The sequence below is a fragment of the Sciurus carolinensis genome, chromosome 3, assembly GCF_902686445.1.
Source record: "Sciurus carolinensis chromosome 3, mSciCar1.2, whole genome shotgun sequence".
NCBI classification, from domain to species: domain Eukaryota; kingdom Metazoa; phylum Chordata; class Mammalia; order Rodentia; family Sciuridae; genus Sciurus; species Sciurus carolinensis.
The window spans coordinates 20525230-20546222 of NC_062215.1; the positions used below are offsets into that span (position 1 = coordinate 20525230).

A 20993-nucleotide genomic window follows, 5' to 3' on the forward strand; every position below is an offset into this window, starting at 1 on the left:
GCTCATCGATAGGGTGCGTTAAGAACCTGGGTTTGATTCCCAGCAACACATTTTTGTTTGCCGGGAGTGAATGTCTAAATTTGCCTGTCCCATGGGAGAATGACAGTAGACTGGAACAATGAGAGGTCAAGACAGGCTTGACTTGACAGGAGTTTTCTTGATTTAGTTTGAATGTCTGTACATGACAGAAAATAGCATTTGAAGAACTTACATTCTTTTATTAGCACCGCCTTATTTTGGTCCATTATCCTATTGAATAAATCTATAAATTCCTTCAAGTATCAGTAACTTTCAACTGAACGTGCCAGGGGCTATAGACCAAAGATGGCTCCTATGAGATAAACAGATCATTCCTGAGGCGTAATAATGTAATTGTCTCTCTTTCCTTTTCAGGGAAGCAGAGTGCTTCAAGGAACAAGGAAATGCATACTATGCCAAGAAAGATTACAATGAAGCTTATAACTATTATACAAAAGCCATAGGTAAGAAAGATCTGGTAGCTATGCTAGAAAACATTCACTTGCCAAATACTGTTCTAACCGTTTGCTTAGTGGGCTGATATCTGTTACTGTGTAAACTCCTTCAGGCTTAATGATTTCTTGATAGATAACATTTTTAAACCGAAGGTGAGCAGTTCTTTCTTTAGCAAATTAAAGGTAATTCCTGAAATTCTGAATGCCACAGCAAAAAGATAGCCACCTAAATGGAACAAATCATTGCCAATTCACTTACTACCTTACAAAATGGCTTTTGTGGATAATATAGTCTTATCTTCATGCTTAATTTGCCAGCATTATTTTAATTCCATGTCAGCATTTTCCACACCTAACTTGCTTATGTGCTCCCCATCTCAGCTCAGAAAATGCAAATTCATTTTAATACCTATCAATATTGCTTACTAGGCAATAAGTTCTGTCAGTGCACTTTAAGGCCATAGTTTAGCTGGTACAGTGGTGCACACCTGTAACCCCAGCAACTCTGGATGCTGAGTCAAGAGGATCTTGGTTCAAGGCCAGCCTCAGTAACTTAGCAAGACCCAATCTCAAAATAAAAGGGGCTGGGAATGTGGCTAGTGGTAGAGTGCCCTGGGTTCAATCCCCAGTACTACAGAAAAGGAAAAATTGTAACTTGTTTTCTTCTTTCTTTTGTTTATTATTGGTTGGGTTTTGATTAAACCCAAGGCCTCTTCTCATGCTAAACGTGTATTCTATTCTAACCTATACTGCCAGTCCCTAAACCTGTGTCTTGTTTTCTTTTAAAATGGTTGTACAATTGCTGTTGTCCTTTTGCACAAATAGTTAAAATTTGGCTGTGACCTTTTAGAGTGTGTCAACATTCTGAGTGTGTGTGTGTGTATGTGCTGGAGACAGAACCCAGAGCCTCATTCACAAATGCTAGGCTGGCACTCTGCTACTGAGCTACACTCCCAATCCCCTTCAGCATTCTTATAGTTTGATTCATGACATAGTTCTGAGAGAGATGGCCCCTAAATTTTTAAGTCAGCAACCTCTACTGAACATTTTATGTTCTTTTACCTTTCCTATAGATATGTGTCCTAAAAATGCTAGCTATTATGGTAATCGAGCAGCCACATTGATGATGCTTGGAAGGTTCCGGGAAGCTCTTGGAGATGCACAACAGTCAGTGAGGTTGGATGACAGTTTTGTCCGGGTATGTAATGTGGCCCTTGGGGGAAGGTTGAGTAGCTACAGTTGAGGATTTCTCATTCTTGACACTGTTGTCATTTGGGGTTAGATAATTCTTTGTTGTGGAGACTACCCTGTGCATCTCTGGCTTTTAACTATGAAGTATCAGTAGCACTCCCCCTCCTCAATTACAATAGTCAACTACATCTAATAGTGATAAATACCCCCCAGAGGGCAGATTGCCTAGATTAAAAACCACCGCTCCAGTTGTTTTCATCCTGCATAGGTCTTGTGTGGGTGTTTGATATTGCTGTTGGTTTCTTTCTGCCTAGCTAATCACGCTCTTTTCCTTCCTTCTTTATCTTTTGTAGGGACATCTACGAGAGGGCAAGTGCCACCTCTCTCTAGGAAATGCAATGGCAGCATGTCGTAGTTTCCAGAGAGCCCTAGAACTGGATCACAAAAATGCTCAGGCACAACAGGAGGTAAGAGTCAAATCTGTTAATATCAAACAACATGGTATGTTTGGAAAGGATAGTGACTTGAAAGTCAGACCTGAGATCTAGTACTACTTCTGCCATCAGCCGCACTTGGATGATTTTAGTCTCTCTGATCCCCAGCTTTCTTTCCTTTTTGGGGGTACTGGGAATTGAACTCAGGGGCACTTGACCACTGAGCCACATCCCCACCCCTGTTTTGTTTTTATTTAGAGACAGGGTCTCACTGAGTTGCTTAGCGTCTCGCTGTTGCTGAGGCTGGCTTTGAACTTGCCATCCTCCTGCCTCAGCCTCCTGAGCTGCTGGGATTATAGGTATGCAGCACCATGTCCAGCTGATACCTGGCTTTCTTATCTGTAAAATGGATTTTGAATATGATTTACAGTTTTTAAAAGTCTAAAAATTGAAGGGTTTCTGAGATGGCTGGGAGAATAAACAGAAGCTTTAAGGAACTGATTTGAATGAGGTTAAAGTTTTTGGGTTTTTTTTTTTTTTTTTTTGGTACTGGGGATCTAATCCAGGGACACTTTACCACTGAACTCCATCCCTAGCCCTTTTTATTTTTTACTTTGAGATAGGGTCTTGCTAAGTGGCTGAGGCTGGTCTTGAACTTGATATTCTCTTGTCTTAACCTCCTGAGTCATTGGTATTACAGGGTATGCCACTGTCCCCAGCTGAGGTTAAAGAATTTGAGTGAGCCAGATATGGTGGTGCATGCCTGTCATCTCAGCTACTCAGGAGACTGAGGCACGAGGATTGCAAGTCTGGTGCTGGCCTGAGCAAATTAGCAAGACCTGTGTGAAAATAAAATTTTAAAAAGGCTAGGACTGTAACTAACTGGTAGAGTGCTTGCCAAGCACAAACAGGGCCCTGGGTTTAATCCTCAGTAACGCGCACAAACACATACACACACACACACACACACACACACACACACACACACACGAATTTGAATAAATTCGAACTGGGATGTAGCTCAGTAATTGAGCCCTCGCCTAGCATGTCTGAGGTCTAGGACTGCCAAAAATTTTAAAAAATGATGCTTATTGTGGTGCACTCCTGTAATACCAGCAACTCAGGAGACTGAGGCAGGAGAAGAGCAAGTTTGAGGTCAGCCTCAGCAACTTAGTAAGACCCCATCTCAAAGTTAAAAGGGCTGGGAATGGAGCTCAGTGATAAATCTGGGTTCAATCCCCAGTACCAGAAGTTAAAAAATAAATAAAACATGTTTTAGTTCTATCTCCATGTTTATTCATGAATATATTTTATTGGTAATCTCAAATTTTCTGCTCAATCCCTAGCAATACATTGCCTTCATTTTATATACGTCAAGGCATGATTCTTCTGTTCTTGCCTTGAAATTTAAATTGAGGGTGAAGTTTTTTGTTTTATTAAATTTTGTTTTTTGTTTTGGATTTATTTATTTATTTTTTAATTCCTAGGGATTAAAGTTGGGGCTCCCACATGGTAGGCAGATATTGTATAGACTCTGAGCTGCATACCCAACCTGAGGGCGAAATGCAGACCTTAACTTTTCTGTTAAGGAATGTTTGGCTCTATCTTCACCAGCTTGATTTGTGAAAAGTCTGAGATCCTGATTTTCCTTTTTCTTTTTTGTGACATTGGAGAGCGATAATTTTTTTTTTTCCTTGAAAGAACAGATTCATCAAGCAAGACCTTGTTGATTTTTATATTGTTATATCTACAATTTCATGAAAACTTTTCATATATTTAATTATTTTCTGTTGTAGTTCAAGAATGCTAATGCGGTCATGGAATATGAAAAAATAGCAGAAATGGATTTTGAGAAGCGTGATTTTCGGAAGGTAAAGTACAACTTAACTGTTTCTCTTGTGTGTGTCTGTTCTGTGTTGGTTTTGTGTAGGTGTTTGATATTGCTTTTGTTTTCTTTCTGCCTAGCTAATTATGCTCCTCTCCTTCCTTGTTTGTATATCTTATAGGGACATCTGCAAGAGGGCAAGTGCCACCTTCCTAGGAATTACCATTTCTCTGTGATAATTAAGAGAAATAGTGTGTTAGAAAAGATCTAGAATAGTAAATTATTGAGTTTAGCTTTTGACCTGTTTTCCCCTTTCAAAAATCTTTTTTTTGCTAAGATACTTATTTCCTTGATTATATTTGGCTTTATGATAAAAAGCAAAATGAATTTGTTAAGTTTGTCCCTCTTGTTGATATAAGGTAGTATCCCAAAAGTGTGCAGGTAAATAAAGGAAAAGCCAACTGGAATTAAATATTGGGATCAGGTAATCATTTTTTATTTTTATTTTTATTTATTTTTTTGGTACCATGGATTAAACCCAGGGACACTTAATCACACATCCCTAACCCTTTCTTATTTTTTATTTTGGGACAAGGTCTCACTAAGTTGCTTAGGGCCTTGCTAAGTTGCTGAGGTTGGCTTTGAACTCATAATCCTCCTGTCTACGCCTTCTAAGCTGCTGGGATTACAGATGTGGGCCCCTGTGCCCAGCTGGAAATTCATTTTTATTTTAATAGTAAGATTTGACTTTAACCCCTGCTGTGTGTGAACTGGGAGCTGTAAATCACAAGTGGGGAGAGGCCTTGTTTACAGTTTTGAACAGTGATATATAACCTGTCACTACCACAATTTTGATACTAGACTGTTGTTAAACCTTAGGCGTGTGATAGTTCAAGCCCCCCTCCCCGCCCCCACTTCTTAGATGGCACTTAGAAATAATTTTCACTTAAGTTTCAAAAGGTGAGATAGATGGACTCCAAAAGTTTTAAAACTACTTATCAGGAGAGATTTTTGGGATCACTTAAGTTAGTGAGCTAAGCAGGGTTGTGCACACCTGTAGTCCAGCTACTTGGGATGCTAAGGAATGAGGATAGCAAGTTCAAGGCCAGAAGAGGCAACTTAGTGAGACCCCATCTCAAAATAAAACATAAAAGCCAGGCATTGTGGCACATGTCTATAATTCCAGTGGTGAGAGAGGCTGAGTCAGGAGGATCACAAGTTCAAAGCCAGCCTCAGCAACTTGGCAAGGCCCTAAGCAACTTAGTGAGATCCTGTCTCAAAGTAAAACATAGAAAGGACTGGAAATGTGCTCAGATGTTAACCACCCCTGGGTTCAATCCCTAGTACCAAAAAGTAAAAAGCACTGGGGATGTAACCCAGTGATAGAGAACCCCTGGATTCAATCCCCAGTACCACAACAAAAAAAGTAGTGAGTTCCATCCAAGGAAGGGGAATTGGCACTTGTTTGTGGGAATTTGCTTGGTGCTTTCTGTGTCAGAGGCTTAATGTTTGATAAAAGGGGATGATAGTTGAGAGCCATTCCTAACTCATATACTGTGAAGGTCTTTTATTTGGTAATAAATATATCTGATTAGCTTATGCAGATTCCCAGTACTGACTTATCCCTCCCCTGTATACTGGTTTTAATAATCACAGTGTCTTTGTAGTGTGATTCATGTTTGGTTTGTGTGTGTGTTTGAAGAGTAATTCTGCCTACTGTCACGTTTTCTGAGGTTTACATAGGCAAAAACTTTGTCTCCGAAGGCAGTCTTTTGGGTTTCTTTTCTCTCTTGCCCATTCTGGAGCCAGAATCCCGAGTTTGTGACAGAATCCTCTGTTTGTGACATCCCAGCCCCCCCACTGTAGCTCATGGTGATGTCACAAATGAAGAATTATGATTCTGGCAGGGGAAACAGATGAACTTGGAAGAAACAAAGATCTTCTTTGCTTGCAGCTGTCCCTAGTGGGGACGTGGGGAGTTGGGGGGTGGGAAGTGAAGCATTGAACCTCCAACTGACTCTCCCCATGATGAGCAGAGCCAGCTCTGCACAGACTGTTGTTCTTGTGACGGCAAAAGGGTGTGGCTCCTGAAATTTTTGACCGACTTCTTTCTACCCTCCTACTCCTTTTTCTATTTGAGGTGGAAAAATAACCACCACTCTACCTACATAATACCTAAATTTTCATTATTATCCTTAGAACTTACAGAACTTACTTTTTTTTTTTTTTTTTTGTGGTACCAGGGGTTGAATTCAGTGCCTTGTGGATGCTAGGCAAGTGCTCTACTGCTGAGTTATATCCCTAGCCCTTAATTTCAATTTTTCAATAGGTACCATTCATGGTTCAAAACCTAGAAAGTATGAAAAAATATTCAGGATGAATGTCCCTTTAAGCTTGCTCTCTCTTTGTCTTCCCAGTTCTCACCCCATTCAGTATCCACTGTTCTCCCCTGTCCAGTGCTGGGGATCAAATCCAGGGCTTCACACATGCTAATGAAGTGCTCTACCACTCAGCTATGCCCCCAGCCCCTATCTACTGTTCCTGTGTCTCCTATTTCCCTCTACAATCTTTGTTTTTGTCTGTGGTGCTCAGTATCAAACCCAGGGACTTGTGCATGCTCATCAGGTGCTCTACCACTGAGCTACTTCCCCAGCTCTCCTACATTTTTGTTGTACATATATCAAATATAGATTCTTAGTTTTCTTCTTTTGCATGAAAGGTAGTGTGTCATTCACAACTCTCCACTTTTTTTCCCCATTGATTGGCTCTTGGAAGTCTTTCCATATTAGTACATAGAGAATTTCATTCTGTTTCAGAGCGCCATAGTATGCCATTATATGAATGTTTAGGTTGATGTAATTTGAGTTATCTCTATTTGTGACTTTTCAGACTTCATCTATCCTCATTGCTATGATCAGGTTCTTGGAGGGAATAGGAATCTCCTAACTCCAGATTTCTTCTTGGAGTCAATTTTTCTTAGGGAGAATCTTCCAGGAATAACAGCTAAACCAAAAATGAAAGTTCAGAGAACAAACTTCTAAAAACAGAAAAAGGGAATATATTGAGACCCTTTGTAAAGCTGTAAGAGTGAACTAATCCCAGCTTAATTGCATGTGTCAGATACTCTTTTTTTGTGTGTGGTACTGGGGACACTACCACTGAGCTTCATCCCTAGCCCTTTTTGTTTTTTATTTTGAGAAAGGGTCTCACTAAGTTGCTTGGACCCTTACAAAGTTTTAGGGACTCACTAAATTGCTAAGCCTGGCTTCAAACTTGTGATCCTTCTGCCTTAGCTTCCCAGATGCCTGGGATTAAAGGTGTATGCCACCATCCCCAGCTGGATTATTATGCTGTTCCTTGTTTTGTGTTTAATAGGCTAAGCCTGATGAATTATACACAGTAGTAAATAATAGTATTTGTGAGGAAAAGGTGACTTTTGATCAAAGTCACTTTGGGTCTGAATCCACTGTGCAGGCAGCTTATCATGGTAAGACTGTAGATTCTGGAGTCCTAGGATATCTAAAACCAGGTCCTGTTTTTAAGCACCTACTAGCTTCTGTGACCCTGAATCTTATTAGTTCTGTTTCTTAACTTTCTTACTATTAAAATAAAGGTAATGATAATAATTTACTTAATAAAATTGTGAGGAGCCAGGCATGGTGGTGCATTCCTGTAATCCCAGTGATTTGGGAAGCTGAGGAGGAGGTTCACAAATTTGAGGCCAGCCTCAGCAACTTAGGGATGCTCTAAGCAATTTAATGAGAACCTGTCTCAAAAATAAAAAACAAAATAGGACTGGGGATGTTGCCTAGTATAAAGCACCTCTAGGTTCAATCCCCAGTACCCACGTACCTGCCCCAAATTGTGAGGATTAAATGGATTAATATATAAAGTGCTCAGTAAACGGTTGCTGTTGTCATCATTTGGATCAACTGCTCTCCTTTCAGTGCTTTGATCGAATGAATTAGGTATGTTTTTAAACTTCAGGCTGGCTAGGGGTGTAGCTCAGTGGTAGAGTGCTTGCCAAGCATATGTGAGTTCGATCTCCAGCACCACAAAAGAAAAATAAATAAATTTGATGCTACTTTTCTGCTCAACAGTGGATCCTGGGAACTTTGAGCTTTTAATATGTTGCTGTGATTAAACTATAAGGTGAAGACATTTCTAGAGTCCAAGATGAAGGGCCTTATTTACTTTCTTCTTCCCTGTAGGTTGTTTTCTGCATGGACCGTGCCCTAGAATTTGCCCCTGCTTGCCATCGCTTCAAAATCCTCAAAGCAGAATGTTTAGCAATGCTGGGTCGATATCCAGAAGCACAGTCTGTAGCCAGGTATGCAGTCAGGCCATTTCAGAATTGAGGTGACAGGTACTGCTGAAATGCTGGCTGGTTGCTCTTTACAACAGGAACTGTGGGTAGACCAGCTAGGGCTGATCAGACCTTCCTGGGACTTAAAGCCAAAGGTTAGACCAAATTAGAAAAATCCATAAAGTATATAGAACACAGTAGTATAACAGGTATTTAAGGTGTATGTGAAAGAACAGATTGTATTGTGTGAATTTTTGGTTTTGTTTTGTTTTAATATAGTCCTTTTCCTTCTCGAGGGGTTGGTACACTCTGTAAAAGACTAGATAGTAAATGTTTGTCTTTGCAGGCCATAAGGTCTCTGAAAGTACTCATCTTTCATAGTACAAGAGCGGCCATAGATAATAGATGAATGAATGGGTACAGCTACTTTCCAGTAGAATTTCATTTACAAAAACCAGTGGCAACAGGGGCTGGGGTAGCTCAGTGGTAGAGCACATGCTTTGCTTGGCATGCACAAGGCCCTGGGTTTAATCCCATCACAAAACAACAACAACATACCACAGAGGCAGAAAGGATTTGACCTCTGTAACCTTTAATTTGCTAACCCCTGTACTAGTAATGGATTCTGAGACACAAATAATGCATTGGAGCCAGGTGGCACACTCCTGTAATCCCAGCGACTCAGGAGGCTGAGGTAGAAGGATCCCAAGTTTGAGGCCAGCCTCAGCAATTGAGCAACCCCTAATCAATTTAATGAGACCTCCCCTCATCTCAAAATAAAAGGGGCTGGGAATGTAGCTCAATGATTAAGCACCCCTGTGTTTAATCCCCAGTACCCCAGGAAAAGAAAGAAAACAGAGAAATGTGTTGGGTTGGGGATGTAGCTCAGTGGTACATTGTTTGCCCAGCATGCACAAGTGTTTAATCCCCAGCACCACAAAAAAAAAAAAAAAAAAAGAAAAGAAAAGAAAGAAAGAAAGAAAGGAAAAGAAAAGAAAAGAAAGAAAGAAAAAAAGAGTGAAGAATGTATTAGAGATGAATATAAGCTGGACGTGGTGGCACAACCTGCGATCCTAATAACTTGGAAGCCTGAGGCAAGAGGATCACAAGTTCAAAGCCAGTCTCAGCAACTTAGCAAGGCCCTAAGTAACTCAGTGAGACCCTGTCTCTAAGTAAAATATTTAAAAAGAACTGGGGATGTGGCTCAGTGGTTGATCGAGCACCCCTGGGTTCAATCCCCAGTACAAAAAAGAAAAGCTGAATATGGTGGTCTATTTGGCAAGATTTGGGGAGAGTTCTTGGGAATCTAGCTACATTTTAATTCTTTTTTGGGGTGTGTGTGGGTGCAAGGCAAACTTACTTCCAACAGAATAGAACCTGGCTAGCAAGCAAGCCCGGGTGGGCACCACCTGTTTATATACCTAACACAGGGTTGCTCTTCTCCTTGATTGGAAATCCTCAGGAATACAGTCACAGGATTGGCTAATTTTAAAATTGGGGCAGGCAAAGGGAAGGACTGTAATTAAAATGACTACAGTTGGATCTAATTAAGGCTGAATACTATATTTTGAAAACGGACCAGCAGACTTTGTTTCTCACATTAAAATATTTCCAGTTTGATAATAACTTTACATTTTAATACTTTTAATAGTAGACATGAAATAAGGAAAAAACTGGCCACAAATGGTAGTAAATGGTTAGGACATTCAGAACCACAGCTGAACGTGACTCTTTTTGGCTATTGCAGTGACATTTTACGAATGGATTCCACCAATGCAGATGCTCTGTATGTACGAGGTCTTTGCCTTTATTATGAAGATTGTATTGAGAAGGCGGTTCAGTTTTTTGTGCAGGCTCTCAGGATGGCTCCTGACCATGAGAAGGCTTGCATTGCTTGCAGAGTAAGTTCTAGGCATGCTAATCTGGATGGGAAAGAAAACTTCCTTTTTCGTTTTTTAGATGGATAGAGTAGAAGATTTTTGAATCACAAGGAATGTCATAGTGCCTTTTATTGCTTTATAAGAATGCTTGATTTTTTTCATAAAAATGATTTCAGGACTCCTTTTATTTACTTAAAGTTAAATTTGATTATATGAGTCAGATCCTTTTAATATCTAAGTTTAGTTTAGTTTTGTTCCTTTTTTTCTTTTCTCCTCAATAAAGAAAAGTTAGTAATTCTTGCTCTGGGAAATACAAATCCTGGGTAGCAGGTCTCGCGGGTGGTATTCTTTTTTGAAACTTGGTTTACCCTGTGCACTGTATTAGGAGCACCAATGAGCAATAAGTAGTCCAGGTGGTAGGGGTGGAGGTTGATATGTGACACTAAACTGCTGGGATCCAAAAAATTGAGAATAGGTTCTGTCTTCACCATGCAACAATCCGAGGTTTTCTGGGTGTGAACTGACCTCCCTTGTTTTTCTCTGTAGAACGCAAAAGCACTTAAAGCAAAGAAAGAAGATGGAAATAAAGCGTTTAAGGAAGGAAATTACAAGCTAGCATATGAACTGTACACAGAAGCCCTCGGGATAGACCCCAACAATATAAAAACAAATGCTAAACTCTACTGTAACCGGGGTACGGTTAATTCCAAGGTAAGTACTTGCTGTAGGTCTTGGGGCATATGGAGATATTTTTAAGGGATATCAAAGAGATCTTAGGAAATCTACCCAATGAGGGTAAACCAGCTGCTAGAGGGAAGGATGTTTTGGAAAAGTTGTTTCTCAGCTTGTTAGGACCTACCTTCTGAAAGGCAAGCTTTTATCTTTTCTGTGGAATTTAGAGGTACTTCAAGAACAGTTTGGGGGGATATTCCCACCTGTTCTTTCTCGAGGTCTCTTTCCTCCAATAAGAGAATGGCTAGGAGTCTGGGATAATTTTAAGCAAGTATTAACTGCTTCTTTTTGCTTAAGCAAGAGATCATTAACTTTTAAGGAATGATTTGGAGGAAATGGGAGTATGAAGCAGGCTTAGTTTTTTTCTCTAGTGTAACTCCTGGTAACGGTGTATGGTTAAAAATGGCCTGGATGTTCCTGTGACCCTTTATAGCACAAGAAAGAGTAGGCTTCTTGCCCTTGCAGACATCTAGATAGTTTAACATTGCAGTCATAGGGGGCTAGGGTTGTGACTCAGAGGTTGAGTGCTTGCCTGGCATGTGTGAGACACTGGGTTCAAGTCTCAGCACCACAAATAAATAAATAAATGTCCATTGACAACTAAAAAAAGAATTTTTTTTTAATTGCAGTTATAGCTGGGTGCAGTGGCTTATACCTGTAATCTCAGTGACACAGGAGGCTGAGGCAGGAGGATCACAAATGTGAAGCCAGCCTTGGCAATTTAGCAAGACCGTGTCTGAAAATAAAAAGGGCTGGGGCTGGGTGCAGTAGTGCATGCCTGTAATCCCAGACTCAGGAGGCCGAGGCAGGAGGATTACAAGTTCAAAGCCAGCCTCAGCAATTTAGTAAGACCCTGTCTCAAAATAAAAAATAAAAATGGTTGGGGATGTAACTCAGTGGTTAAGTACCCCTGGGTTTAATTTCCAGTATCAAAAAAAGGGAGGGGTGGGGATGTAACTCAGTGGTAGAGTGTCTCTGGGTTCTATCCCCAGTACCACCAAAAAAAAAAAAAAAAAAATCCACATTCTCTTTTTTCTAGTTGACCTCTGAAAAAGTGGAGGGCAGGAACCACCCTTCCTGTTTTCCATGTTTTGGTTGGATGCTAATGTGGAATGATAGAGGTAGTTTATCCTTTTAGATTACTACCTGGTTTGCATCACATAGTAATGAAACCAATTCCAAACTTGGTGTCCTTCCCCCTCTGAGATAATGGCTTCCTCGGTGACCAAGAATATTTACGAACAAAAACCTAGTATGACTGTTTTGGGTCCAGCACTGAGTTGCCGGATTAGAATTTTTAAACTGTGCTCACAGCTTCTGGGCTCCCTCAGTCACCAAAGATGTGAAGTATGACTGCTCTCTCTCTCCTGAAGCTTAGGAAACTAGATGATGCAATAGAAGACTGCACACATGCAGTGAAGCTCGATGACACATATATAAAAGCCTACTTGAGAAGAGCTCAGTGGTAAGTGCCTATGGAGGGCGGGGGAAGAGGGAGTTGCTGCTGGCCTACCAGGGGCATTGCATTGTGGATGATGAAGCAGACCCGGGGATGTTGTGAGGTCATTTGGTCCTTCCCCCTGCCTCTAGGTGGGATTGTTCCAGCCCTAGACTATCTTTATAGACCTCCAGCGGAGGAGATTGCACAAGCTCCCTCAGTCTCCCATGCCTGTGTCTAACGCCCCTCACGGTCAGTAAGTTTTTTCTGATGCCTGACCCAAATTCCTTTTGTTAAAAATTTAAATCCATTTCCTTTGGAGATTTTATTTTGTATTGTACACATTGCTCTAACTTAGCACAGTGCTTGGCACACAGGTGCTCACCCACTAAATGTTTTGTTGAATGAATGTGTGGTGCTTGGAAAAGAGGAATAAAAGTATCTCTTGGAGACAGTTGAGGATTGTACTTACCCTGTTTGTTCTGGTTGAGGGAAGACAATCTTAGGGTTGAGAGGGACTTAAATCTGGCTCAGTCTCTCAGTAGTGTAAGGAACCTCTTTTTGAAATATCCTTGATGGGTAGTCTGCTGGGTGTTTTAAGCAGAAAGGACTTCCTGACAAGGTGATTTATGAGATAGTACCATGCCTGCCAGGTCCAGTGCCTTCATTTGTCCCAGAGGCTGGGTGCTTCCCTTTTCGTTTTGTCATGAACTCACCAGTGACTGAAATGGACCTCTCAGAAATTATTTCTTCTAGCTGGGGTGTGATGATACATGCCTATAATGCCAGCAACTTGGGAGGCTGAGGCAAGAGGATCATAAGTTCAAGGCCAGCCTCAGTAACTTAGTGAGACCCTGTCCTGAGGACCAAAAAAAGAAAAGAAAATCATTTCTTTTTGCTTCATATTATTCCCTAAGTAGAGAAGAATTTCTCTCTTTAAAGAGCCTGAAGGGAGACATATTTGTTTTATGCCAGTCTTCCAACACCCACTCCATTCCTTATTATAAACTGTCAGATCCAAAGAACAGGTGCTGTCGCTGATGCCTTATGAGTCACTAATTTAACTTCCCCATGTCGTCACTGGTACAGGATGCCTTGTAGACTGCCTCCCCTTTCATTTTCCCAAAATTGGCACACTTAAAATAAGAAAACTGCTGCCATGTGTTGTGTGTTGTGTGTTGTGTGTTGTGTGTGTGTGTGTGTTTTTAATGAATTTTTAAGTGGATGACTAAGTCCAAAAGTCTATAATTCCATGGACTTAAAGATTCTGTAAAACCAATCCTGACTCACTCAATCTTCTGCACACCAGTGGCAGACAAAAGCAGAAGGCTTTGGAAGACAAAAAGTGTCCTTTGAACCCAACTAAAGAGTTGATTTAACAGATGCAAAGTGCTATTATATGTGAAGTCGTTCACTGCAATTTTATCTAAAATAGTGAAAAAGAAAAGGAGAATCACTTAATATCTCTTAGGAAGGGATTAGCTAGACACTTGAGACTGTATTCACCCAAGGTAATGCTCTACAGTGTTTGAACAGGGAATGGAAGGAGAACGGTAAATTCTTGATTTGTTAGGAGAATGAGATGAAGGATTATTTTCTTCTTTGTATGTACACATACATTAATAAAAAATGAGGGGGGCTGGGATTGTGGCTCAGTGGTGGAGCGCTTGCCTGGCACATGTGCCTCAGGCACTGGGTTCAATCTTCAGTACCACAAAAAAAAAATAAAATAAAATAAAAGTATTGTGTCTATCTACAACTAAAAAAAAAAAAAATTTTTTATATATATATATTTTATATATATATATATATATATATAAAATCAGGAATCACTTTGATCAGACAACTCCTTGTTTGGAATGGCTTTGCTTTTGAGATTCTGTGAGGAGGACTTGCACTGTTGGCACAGTTGGCTGCTTGGTAGCAAACCCCTCAATCAGCTGGGATTGATTGGACCTACTGGAGTTGCTCAGGCTAAAACCTTACCAGAGGCCTAACCATTATCCCATTTCTGCCTCACTTTATCCTAAAGTTGGGGAGATGCCAGATATTTGCTACATATGTGATCATAGGCTATAGTTCTCTCTTTCTGTTAAAGCCCTACTTACTTTTCTACTTTTTTCCAGTGTTTTAAAAAAACTTTAAATATGAGGTTATTCTTGAATCTTAAAAAGTGTGACATAAAATATAAATTACTGTAGTATGACTGACTGTTTACTATGTTACACATGGGCCTAAAAAGGTTGAGTTACTCATTTGTCAGAGCACTCTACACTCAAGATGGTCAGTTCTCAGTTTTCTTTTACTTTTATTTCAAAATATATTACACTTCATTCTGCAAATTGTTTCTCTGAGCTCTTTAAATAGCATTTATACTGTTTCTATGGATCATTGGGTGTTCGTTGTTTTTGTTTGTTTGTTGGCAGTACTAGGATTGAATCCAGAGTGCTCTACCACTAAGCTACATCCCTAGCCCTTTTTGTTTTTTATTTGGAGACAGGGTCTTACTAAGTTGCTTAGGGTTTCAGCCTCCCGAATAACTGAGATCATAGATGTGTGCCACCATACCCAGCAGGGCTTTGGTTTTTTAAGGTCTTAAATCAGATGTTTCATGAAAATCAAAGATGCCTAAGATTTAGAACTTCTCTTGTGGCCAGCCACATTGTTTGTTATCAGGCTCCCTGCCCCAGCCTCCAAGGCGAGTGGAGGTCTCTGATGATTCCAAGGATGCGCTTGGGTAGTAGCAGTGTAAGTCTGTTGAGTAGCAGCAGATTGCACTGCATGGTCTCTTTCTGTTGCCCAGCTGCTGGTGTGTCTCTGGAACAGCTGCCACAGTCTGTTAGTCATGGTGCCGGTGCTCTTATCAGTACATGGAAAATGACGCTTGCTTTCATCGCAGAGATACTTAAAAGTGCTGGCAATTTGTCTAATTAAGTTAGATTCTTCCTATCGTGGCCCAGAGACTGTTCTTTCCTTTTGTGCTATTGAAATAGACGGAAACTTGTATTTAGAGTCTCCTTTTCTGTCACTTAACTTCCATCTCTCAGATTGACTGGTGTTATGGAAGCATTTGCTAGCAGCTACCACCTTGGACTTGATCCTTGTAGTGGCTTACTAATCCCACTTCTGTGCTGGATCAGAGCTAGCCCTGCATGTTTATGGCACCGAAGATTTCAAAGCTCTTTCATATCTTTTTTTTCTCACTTGGACACTTTTCTCTTGTGTGTTTTAGTCCTGAGTAATCAACTGGGCCTTCACTTTGCCTTTTCTGCAGCAATCCTGCTGCCTCTTGGGTGGCTCTGTGTCACGAGGACCTTTTCCCCTTGATTACTTTCTGCTCAGAGCAGAGCATCACTCTGCTGGTTGGGTGCAAGTGCCATGAGGCCTCTCAGTTTTTTATCTGAGGAACTGATAGCTAATTTTTTTTTTTTAGATTAAGGACTCTTCCGTTTCATGAAGCATCTTGCCAAAGTATGTGTCTCTTGCTTGAGCCATGCCTCTTCCCCTAGAGCGAACCCACAGACCCTTGCTATCTTTGTCTGAGCACTGTATTGCCCTGTACTTCCTTCTCAGTTACATGGACACAGAGCAGTATGAAGAAGCAGTGCGGGACTATGAAAAAGTGTATCAGACGGAGAAAACAAAAGGTAACTGGGTACAGAGCATTCGTTTCTTTGGCAACTGTGTGGTCTTATTTGTAGGCCCTAAAACTTTAGAACACAAGGCTATTTGATTCAGGCCTCAGGGCTGTATCTAGAGCTTATTTAACCACCACCAGGAGGAAGTAACCAGAGGATCTTCCTGGGTGGGTGCTCAGGCACCTATGTTTTGGTCCCAGCTCCTCCCTGTCACTTTCATTTCCTTTTCTGTGTGGTGAAACTATTGTGAGGAATCTAAGTTTGAGATTTTTCTTTTTCTTAGTTTCCAAAAGAAAACACCCTAAAATCCCTGGTATAATTAAGACTTGTATTTCCTAGGCAGCTGGGCTGGGACCTGAAAAGGGAAACCAGAATCACATTTGTCTATTGATGCCATATGTCTCCCTCTAGAACACAAACAGCTTCTAAAAAATGCACAACTGGAACTGAAGAAGAGTAAAAGGAAAGATTATTACAAGATTCTGGGAGTGGACAAGAATGCTTCTGAGGACGAGATCAAGAAAGCTTATCGGAAACGGGCCTTGATGCACCATCCAGGTAGAGCTGGTGGGAAAAGGGCATGCTGGGCAGGCCCACAGCCTTGTCGGCCCAGGGGGGACCTTGAGAGGCTATTCTGTAGGAATAAAGGGGTGCTGAGTTCCATACCCTCCAAATCTTAGGAGGTACCAGATGCCACAATCAGAAATGATGAAGTGATCTTTTCTTTTAAACTTTGTTTTCTCAGACTTTGATTTCATCTGAGTCTTGTTCCTCTCTTTAGATCGGCACAGTGGAGCCAGTGCTGAAGTTCAGAAAGAAGAGGAGAAGAAGTTTAAGGAAGTCGGAGAGGCCTTTACCATCCTCTCTGATCCCAAGAAAAAAACTCGTTATGATAGTGGACAGGACCTGGATGAGGAGGGCATGAATATGGGTGGTGAGTTGATTGGGACACCTGGGAAGAATCTGATGCCTGTGGAATGTTGACAGTTTTCTAAAGACGCTCCAGAGGGAGAGTCTATTCGTAATCAGTCCATGACAACATAGTAATTTTTCAGCCTTCCCTTGAGGAGTACCTATGTTTTAGGCAGTGCTGTGCCCTGGAGATGATGAAGATGAATCGGGTTGATTCCTTAACATCTAGGAACCCACTCTCTAGGAGATCACAAATTGCATCCCTGGGCCTAATCTGATCCTTGGTCTAAGCAGAATAATAAACATAGACTCAAACAAAAACAGTCAAATGCAGCACATTTACAGGGTACAGGGTGGGCTCTAAGGGGGTGAGCACTAGCAGGGAAAGGCTTGGAAGTGCAGAAAGTGACCCCTTCAAGAATCTGTAAGGGGTTTGGTCTGGAGGATATAAGGATAGGGTGCGAGAGGCAGGTAGTATAAGTGCAGCAAGTAGCTGGATCAGATTTCAGAAGGCTGCAAGGGTTATATGTAGTAAGGAATAAGGACCTTTTCCTATTAGCTGGAAATTATTGCCCCCTCTGCTGCAAAGTATGTGCTGTTATTTGTGTGTGTCATACATTCCTCTAAAACCTCACAGATTTTAATTCCCCCAAAAGACTTAGTATGAGGTAAAGTACAGCTTTGTCAGTGTGACTGAAGGGCTTGATCAGAGATAACAGAGGCCCTGAACTGGCCACAGCATGCAGACCACCATTCTTTGTCTTCCATTAAGAAAATCTTTATCAGGCTGGGCACATTGGCGCATACCTGTAATCCCAGCAGCTAGCAAGGCTGAGGCAGGAGGATCAAGAGTTCAGAGCCAGCCTCAGCAACAGTGAGGCGCTAATAAGCAATTCAGTGAGACCCTATCTCTAAATAAAATACAAAATAGGGCTGGGAATGTGGCTCAGTGGTCAAGTGCTACTGAGTTAAATCCCTAGTACCACCCCCCACCCCCCAACCAAAAAAAAAAAGAAAGAAAAAAGAAAATCTATTGGAATTTATATATATATATATATATATTACTGAATCCTCTTTAAGTTCAAGGTTGGGGTGTGCATGTATTTCTGTTTACCAGTAATAAACATGTTGCTGTACCCTGCAGTTGAGAAGATCTAAGCAGTCAAAAACTATTGAAGGGTTTTAAGTGGAGGTACTGTGGGCCAAATTTAGGCTCTGGAAATGTACATGTGGTGATAGTGAGGAGAGGGTTAAGGAGGATAGAGATTGAAGGAAGACATGGTAAGTAGTAAAGGTTTGGAGAGCACAACTGGCAGATGGTGGCAGACTTAGCAGGAATTGGTTGTTGATCATCTCTTTGGGAGATGGAAAGGATGTAAATTGAGAGTGACTTTGCTGTAGGTGACTCGGACCATTCACTGAGCCAGGACACCTAGCATAGAGGAGGAGTGCACTAAGCAGATTTGCTGGCAAAGAGTGATGTGACTGTGAGATCAGTTGGTATGGAACAGTTGGGGTGGGGGCCATCCAGCCTGCTGTGGCCTGGAGAAAAGTACACAGAGCTCGAGTCACAGAAATTGGACTCTTGCTGGGTATGGTGGCGTACTTCTGTAATCCCAGCAGCTAAGGAGGCTGAGACAGAAGGATTTTAAATTCAAGACCAGCCTCAGCGATTTCTCAAGACCCTGTCTCAAAATTAAAAAAGGACTGGGCATTGGCTCAGTGGTAAAGTGCCCTTGGGTTCAGTTCCCAGTACCAAAAAAAATAGAAAAGAATTAGACTCTCCAGTTCTGCTTTTCCTGGACATGTGATCTTGAGCAGATTACTTGAACTCCCTACATATGTCCTGCTGAATGTAAGTTGAAAAGTAATACTTCCCTGACAGAAGTTTACTAGAATTGTTATATTATGTATGCAAAGCACTTAGCACCGTGACTAGCCCCTAGTAGGAGCTTAATAAGCCAGGACATATAGTCTAGACCAAGTAGAAGACATGGAATCAAACTAATAAAGCGCTTGCTCTTAAATTTATTTGGGTAGCATTGAAGTGATACATTTTAGCCTTTTCAGTAGCAGCCCCAGCCATGTAGGGGAACTGTGTTAAGTGCAAATGGCTTTCTAAGTTGTTCGAGGAGACTGCCTGTGGAGTGGGTTGAGGCAGAGAAATCTTGCCCTCTGGACCACACTTGGAAGCTGGTGGTAACATATCCTAGGGGTGGGATCAGGAAATGTTTTGCATGGGGTGGGCAGATTTGCTAACCTTTAGGCTGAGGTGTTGGGAAGGGAGGGAAGTGGTGCTTTAGGAAATGTGACTTGGAGACCCATTCCCAGAGTCACAAGTTCCTCTTAAGATCCTTTTAATTTTTCCCCATTTTGTCTCTTTTATGCTTCTTGCCAGATTTTGATGCAAACAATATCTTCAAGGCATTCTTTGGAGGTCCTGGGGGCTTCAGCTTTGAAGGTGGGTATGCCGGCTGCCCTCGTGAGTTCCCAGACCACAAGCCAGCACTCAGACAGCTCTTTGGGAGTTGGAGGTGCCCAAGAGTGGAGGCACAGTTGAATCCTCACAGCAGGGTGTCTATCCACTCAAGTGTTACTGAGGGAGGGAGATTGGTTCCCAGGCACATCTTTCCTTGGGACCATTAGCAACACATCTCTGCAGGGTCAGAGAGGAAGCTACTTGGTACTAAGGTTCCTCTGCAAGAGTAGAGGTGTTCAGAAGCTATGTGCATAAAATGGGCTCACAAATGGGGCGTGGCTCAGTGGTAGAGCACTTCCCTGGCATTGATGAGGCCCTGGATTCCATCCCCAGCACTGCACATAAATAAATAAAATGCACTTGCATGTTCCCTCTGGCACCCCAGGACTGGGCTGTTTTTTTATTTTGTTTTGTTTTTGTTTTTGTTTTTGTTTTTTTTTTGTGGTGCTGGGGATCAAACCGAGGACCTTGTGCTTGCAAAGCAAGCACTCTACCAACTGAGCTATCTCCCCAGCCCGGACTGGGCTGTTTTAAATCCTTAGAGTTTCTTCCTGTTTGAGTTTGAAGCAACTCTTGAAGCCTTTTTCATTATTAAAGGAAAGTGATCTAACATAGAAAGTCTACAGACCAACTAACAAGCCCGTCTTTTCCCTTTCAGCTTCTGGTCCAGGGAATTTCTTCTTTCAGTTTGGCTAATGAAGGGCAACCACCAGAAGCTAGAAAATGCAGACTCACTCAGTTCAACCTTGAATGTGGACACAATTCACCTCCTTCCTTCATCATGTCTCCATGTACTTAGAGCAGTTTCGTTTTCTCAGTTGGATGCCTGTGTCTGTGAGTGTGGTGAAGGAAAGGGAGCCAGTGCCCAAGCCTGGGGAGGGGAGGGAGGCGGGGGGTGGACAGGGAGGCAGCTTGTGAATTTTTGTTTTACTGTTTAACTTTATTAAAAAAGAAAAAAAAAAAAAGAAGAAAATAAAATGTTTTGACCCTTTCTGGCCTTTGCTTTGGCAGCTGCTTTGTGTCCCTCCACAGCCCATGGGCCAGATCTGAGTCACCAGTGTGGAACTGACCCTGACACAGTCTTGAAGTTCAGCAAGCTGACATAAGGGCTGGGGTACCCCAAGCCTGGCAGCAAATGGTGCTGCTGGGTTCTGACTGATGGACGTTATGGGAAAGTGAGTTCAGAATGCATGCTCGTTTTATAGTGGGGCTGCCAGAAATCACTAGAAGCTCTGTGTGTTCAAAACACAGGGTGCTAATGTAGATGGGGTGGTTCACACAGGCACTCTCAGTTGTAGGATGTGGAGAGGAGACTAACACCTGCCTCCTAACCTCCAGACTCTCCAAGTGGGTTAGGCAGCTCCAGACCCCAGACCCTCTGGCACTAGGCCCATATGGTTGGAAATATCATTCTTAGCAGTTGCCCTTTGCCTTCTCCACTGGTCCCCCTCTCTGATGTGAACACAGGCTGGGGTGAAGCAGCAGCATGTGTTACATTGTTCAGTCCAGCTTCCTGTTGAGGTGAGAAGCCTCAGGAGTTCTGAGCAAATGTGAGGCTTTAACTGAAGCTTGTTTTTGGTGCTCTGATAGTCTCAATGGCCAGGGAGAGGCCTTCAACCAGAGAAAAGATGATTTCTTTTCTGAGCTCTGCCCTTTTCTTTCCCCCTTTGGCGCATAGGTTGGTG

The 20993-nt window shown here is 41.8% G+C and overlaps 1 protein-coding gene across 1 annotated transcript in view; it reads left to right on the forward strand.

Annotated features, from left to right (window-relative positions):
- The window catches only part of Dnajc7 (DnaJ heat shock protein family (Hsp40) member C7), a 32073-nt gene extending 11849 nt beyond the window's left edge, over positions 1 to 20224 (forward strand). The window contains exons 2-14 of the mRNA XM_047545916.1: positions 394 to 482; positions 1547 to 1671; positions 2018 to 2131; positions 3895 to 3969; positions 8135 to 8253; positions 9977 to 10130; positions 10656 to 10820; positions 12215 to 12306; positions 15853 to 15926; positions 16329 to 16475; positions 16699 to 16851; positions 19228 to 19290; positions 19967 to 20224. Coding sequence (XP_047401872.1) covers positions 394 to 482; positions 1547 to 1671; positions 2018 to 2131; positions 3895 to 3969; positions 8135 to 8253; positions 9977 to 10130; positions 10656 to 10820; positions 12215 to 12306; positions 15853 to 15926; positions 16329 to 16475; positions 16699 to 16851; positions 19228 to 19290; positions 19967 to 20004 — 1408 coding nt within the window. The 3' untranslated portion in view covers positions 20005 to 20224. The remainder of the gene's footprint in view (positions 1 to 393; positions 483 to 1546; positions 1672 to 2017; positions 2132 to 3894; positions 3970 to 8134; positions 8254 to 9976; positions 10131 to 10655; positions 10821 to 12214; positions 12307 to 15852; positions 15927 to 16328; positions 16476 to 16698; positions 16852 to 19227; positions 19291 to 19966) is intronic.
- Positions 20225 to 20993: the final 769 nt, after the last annotated feature.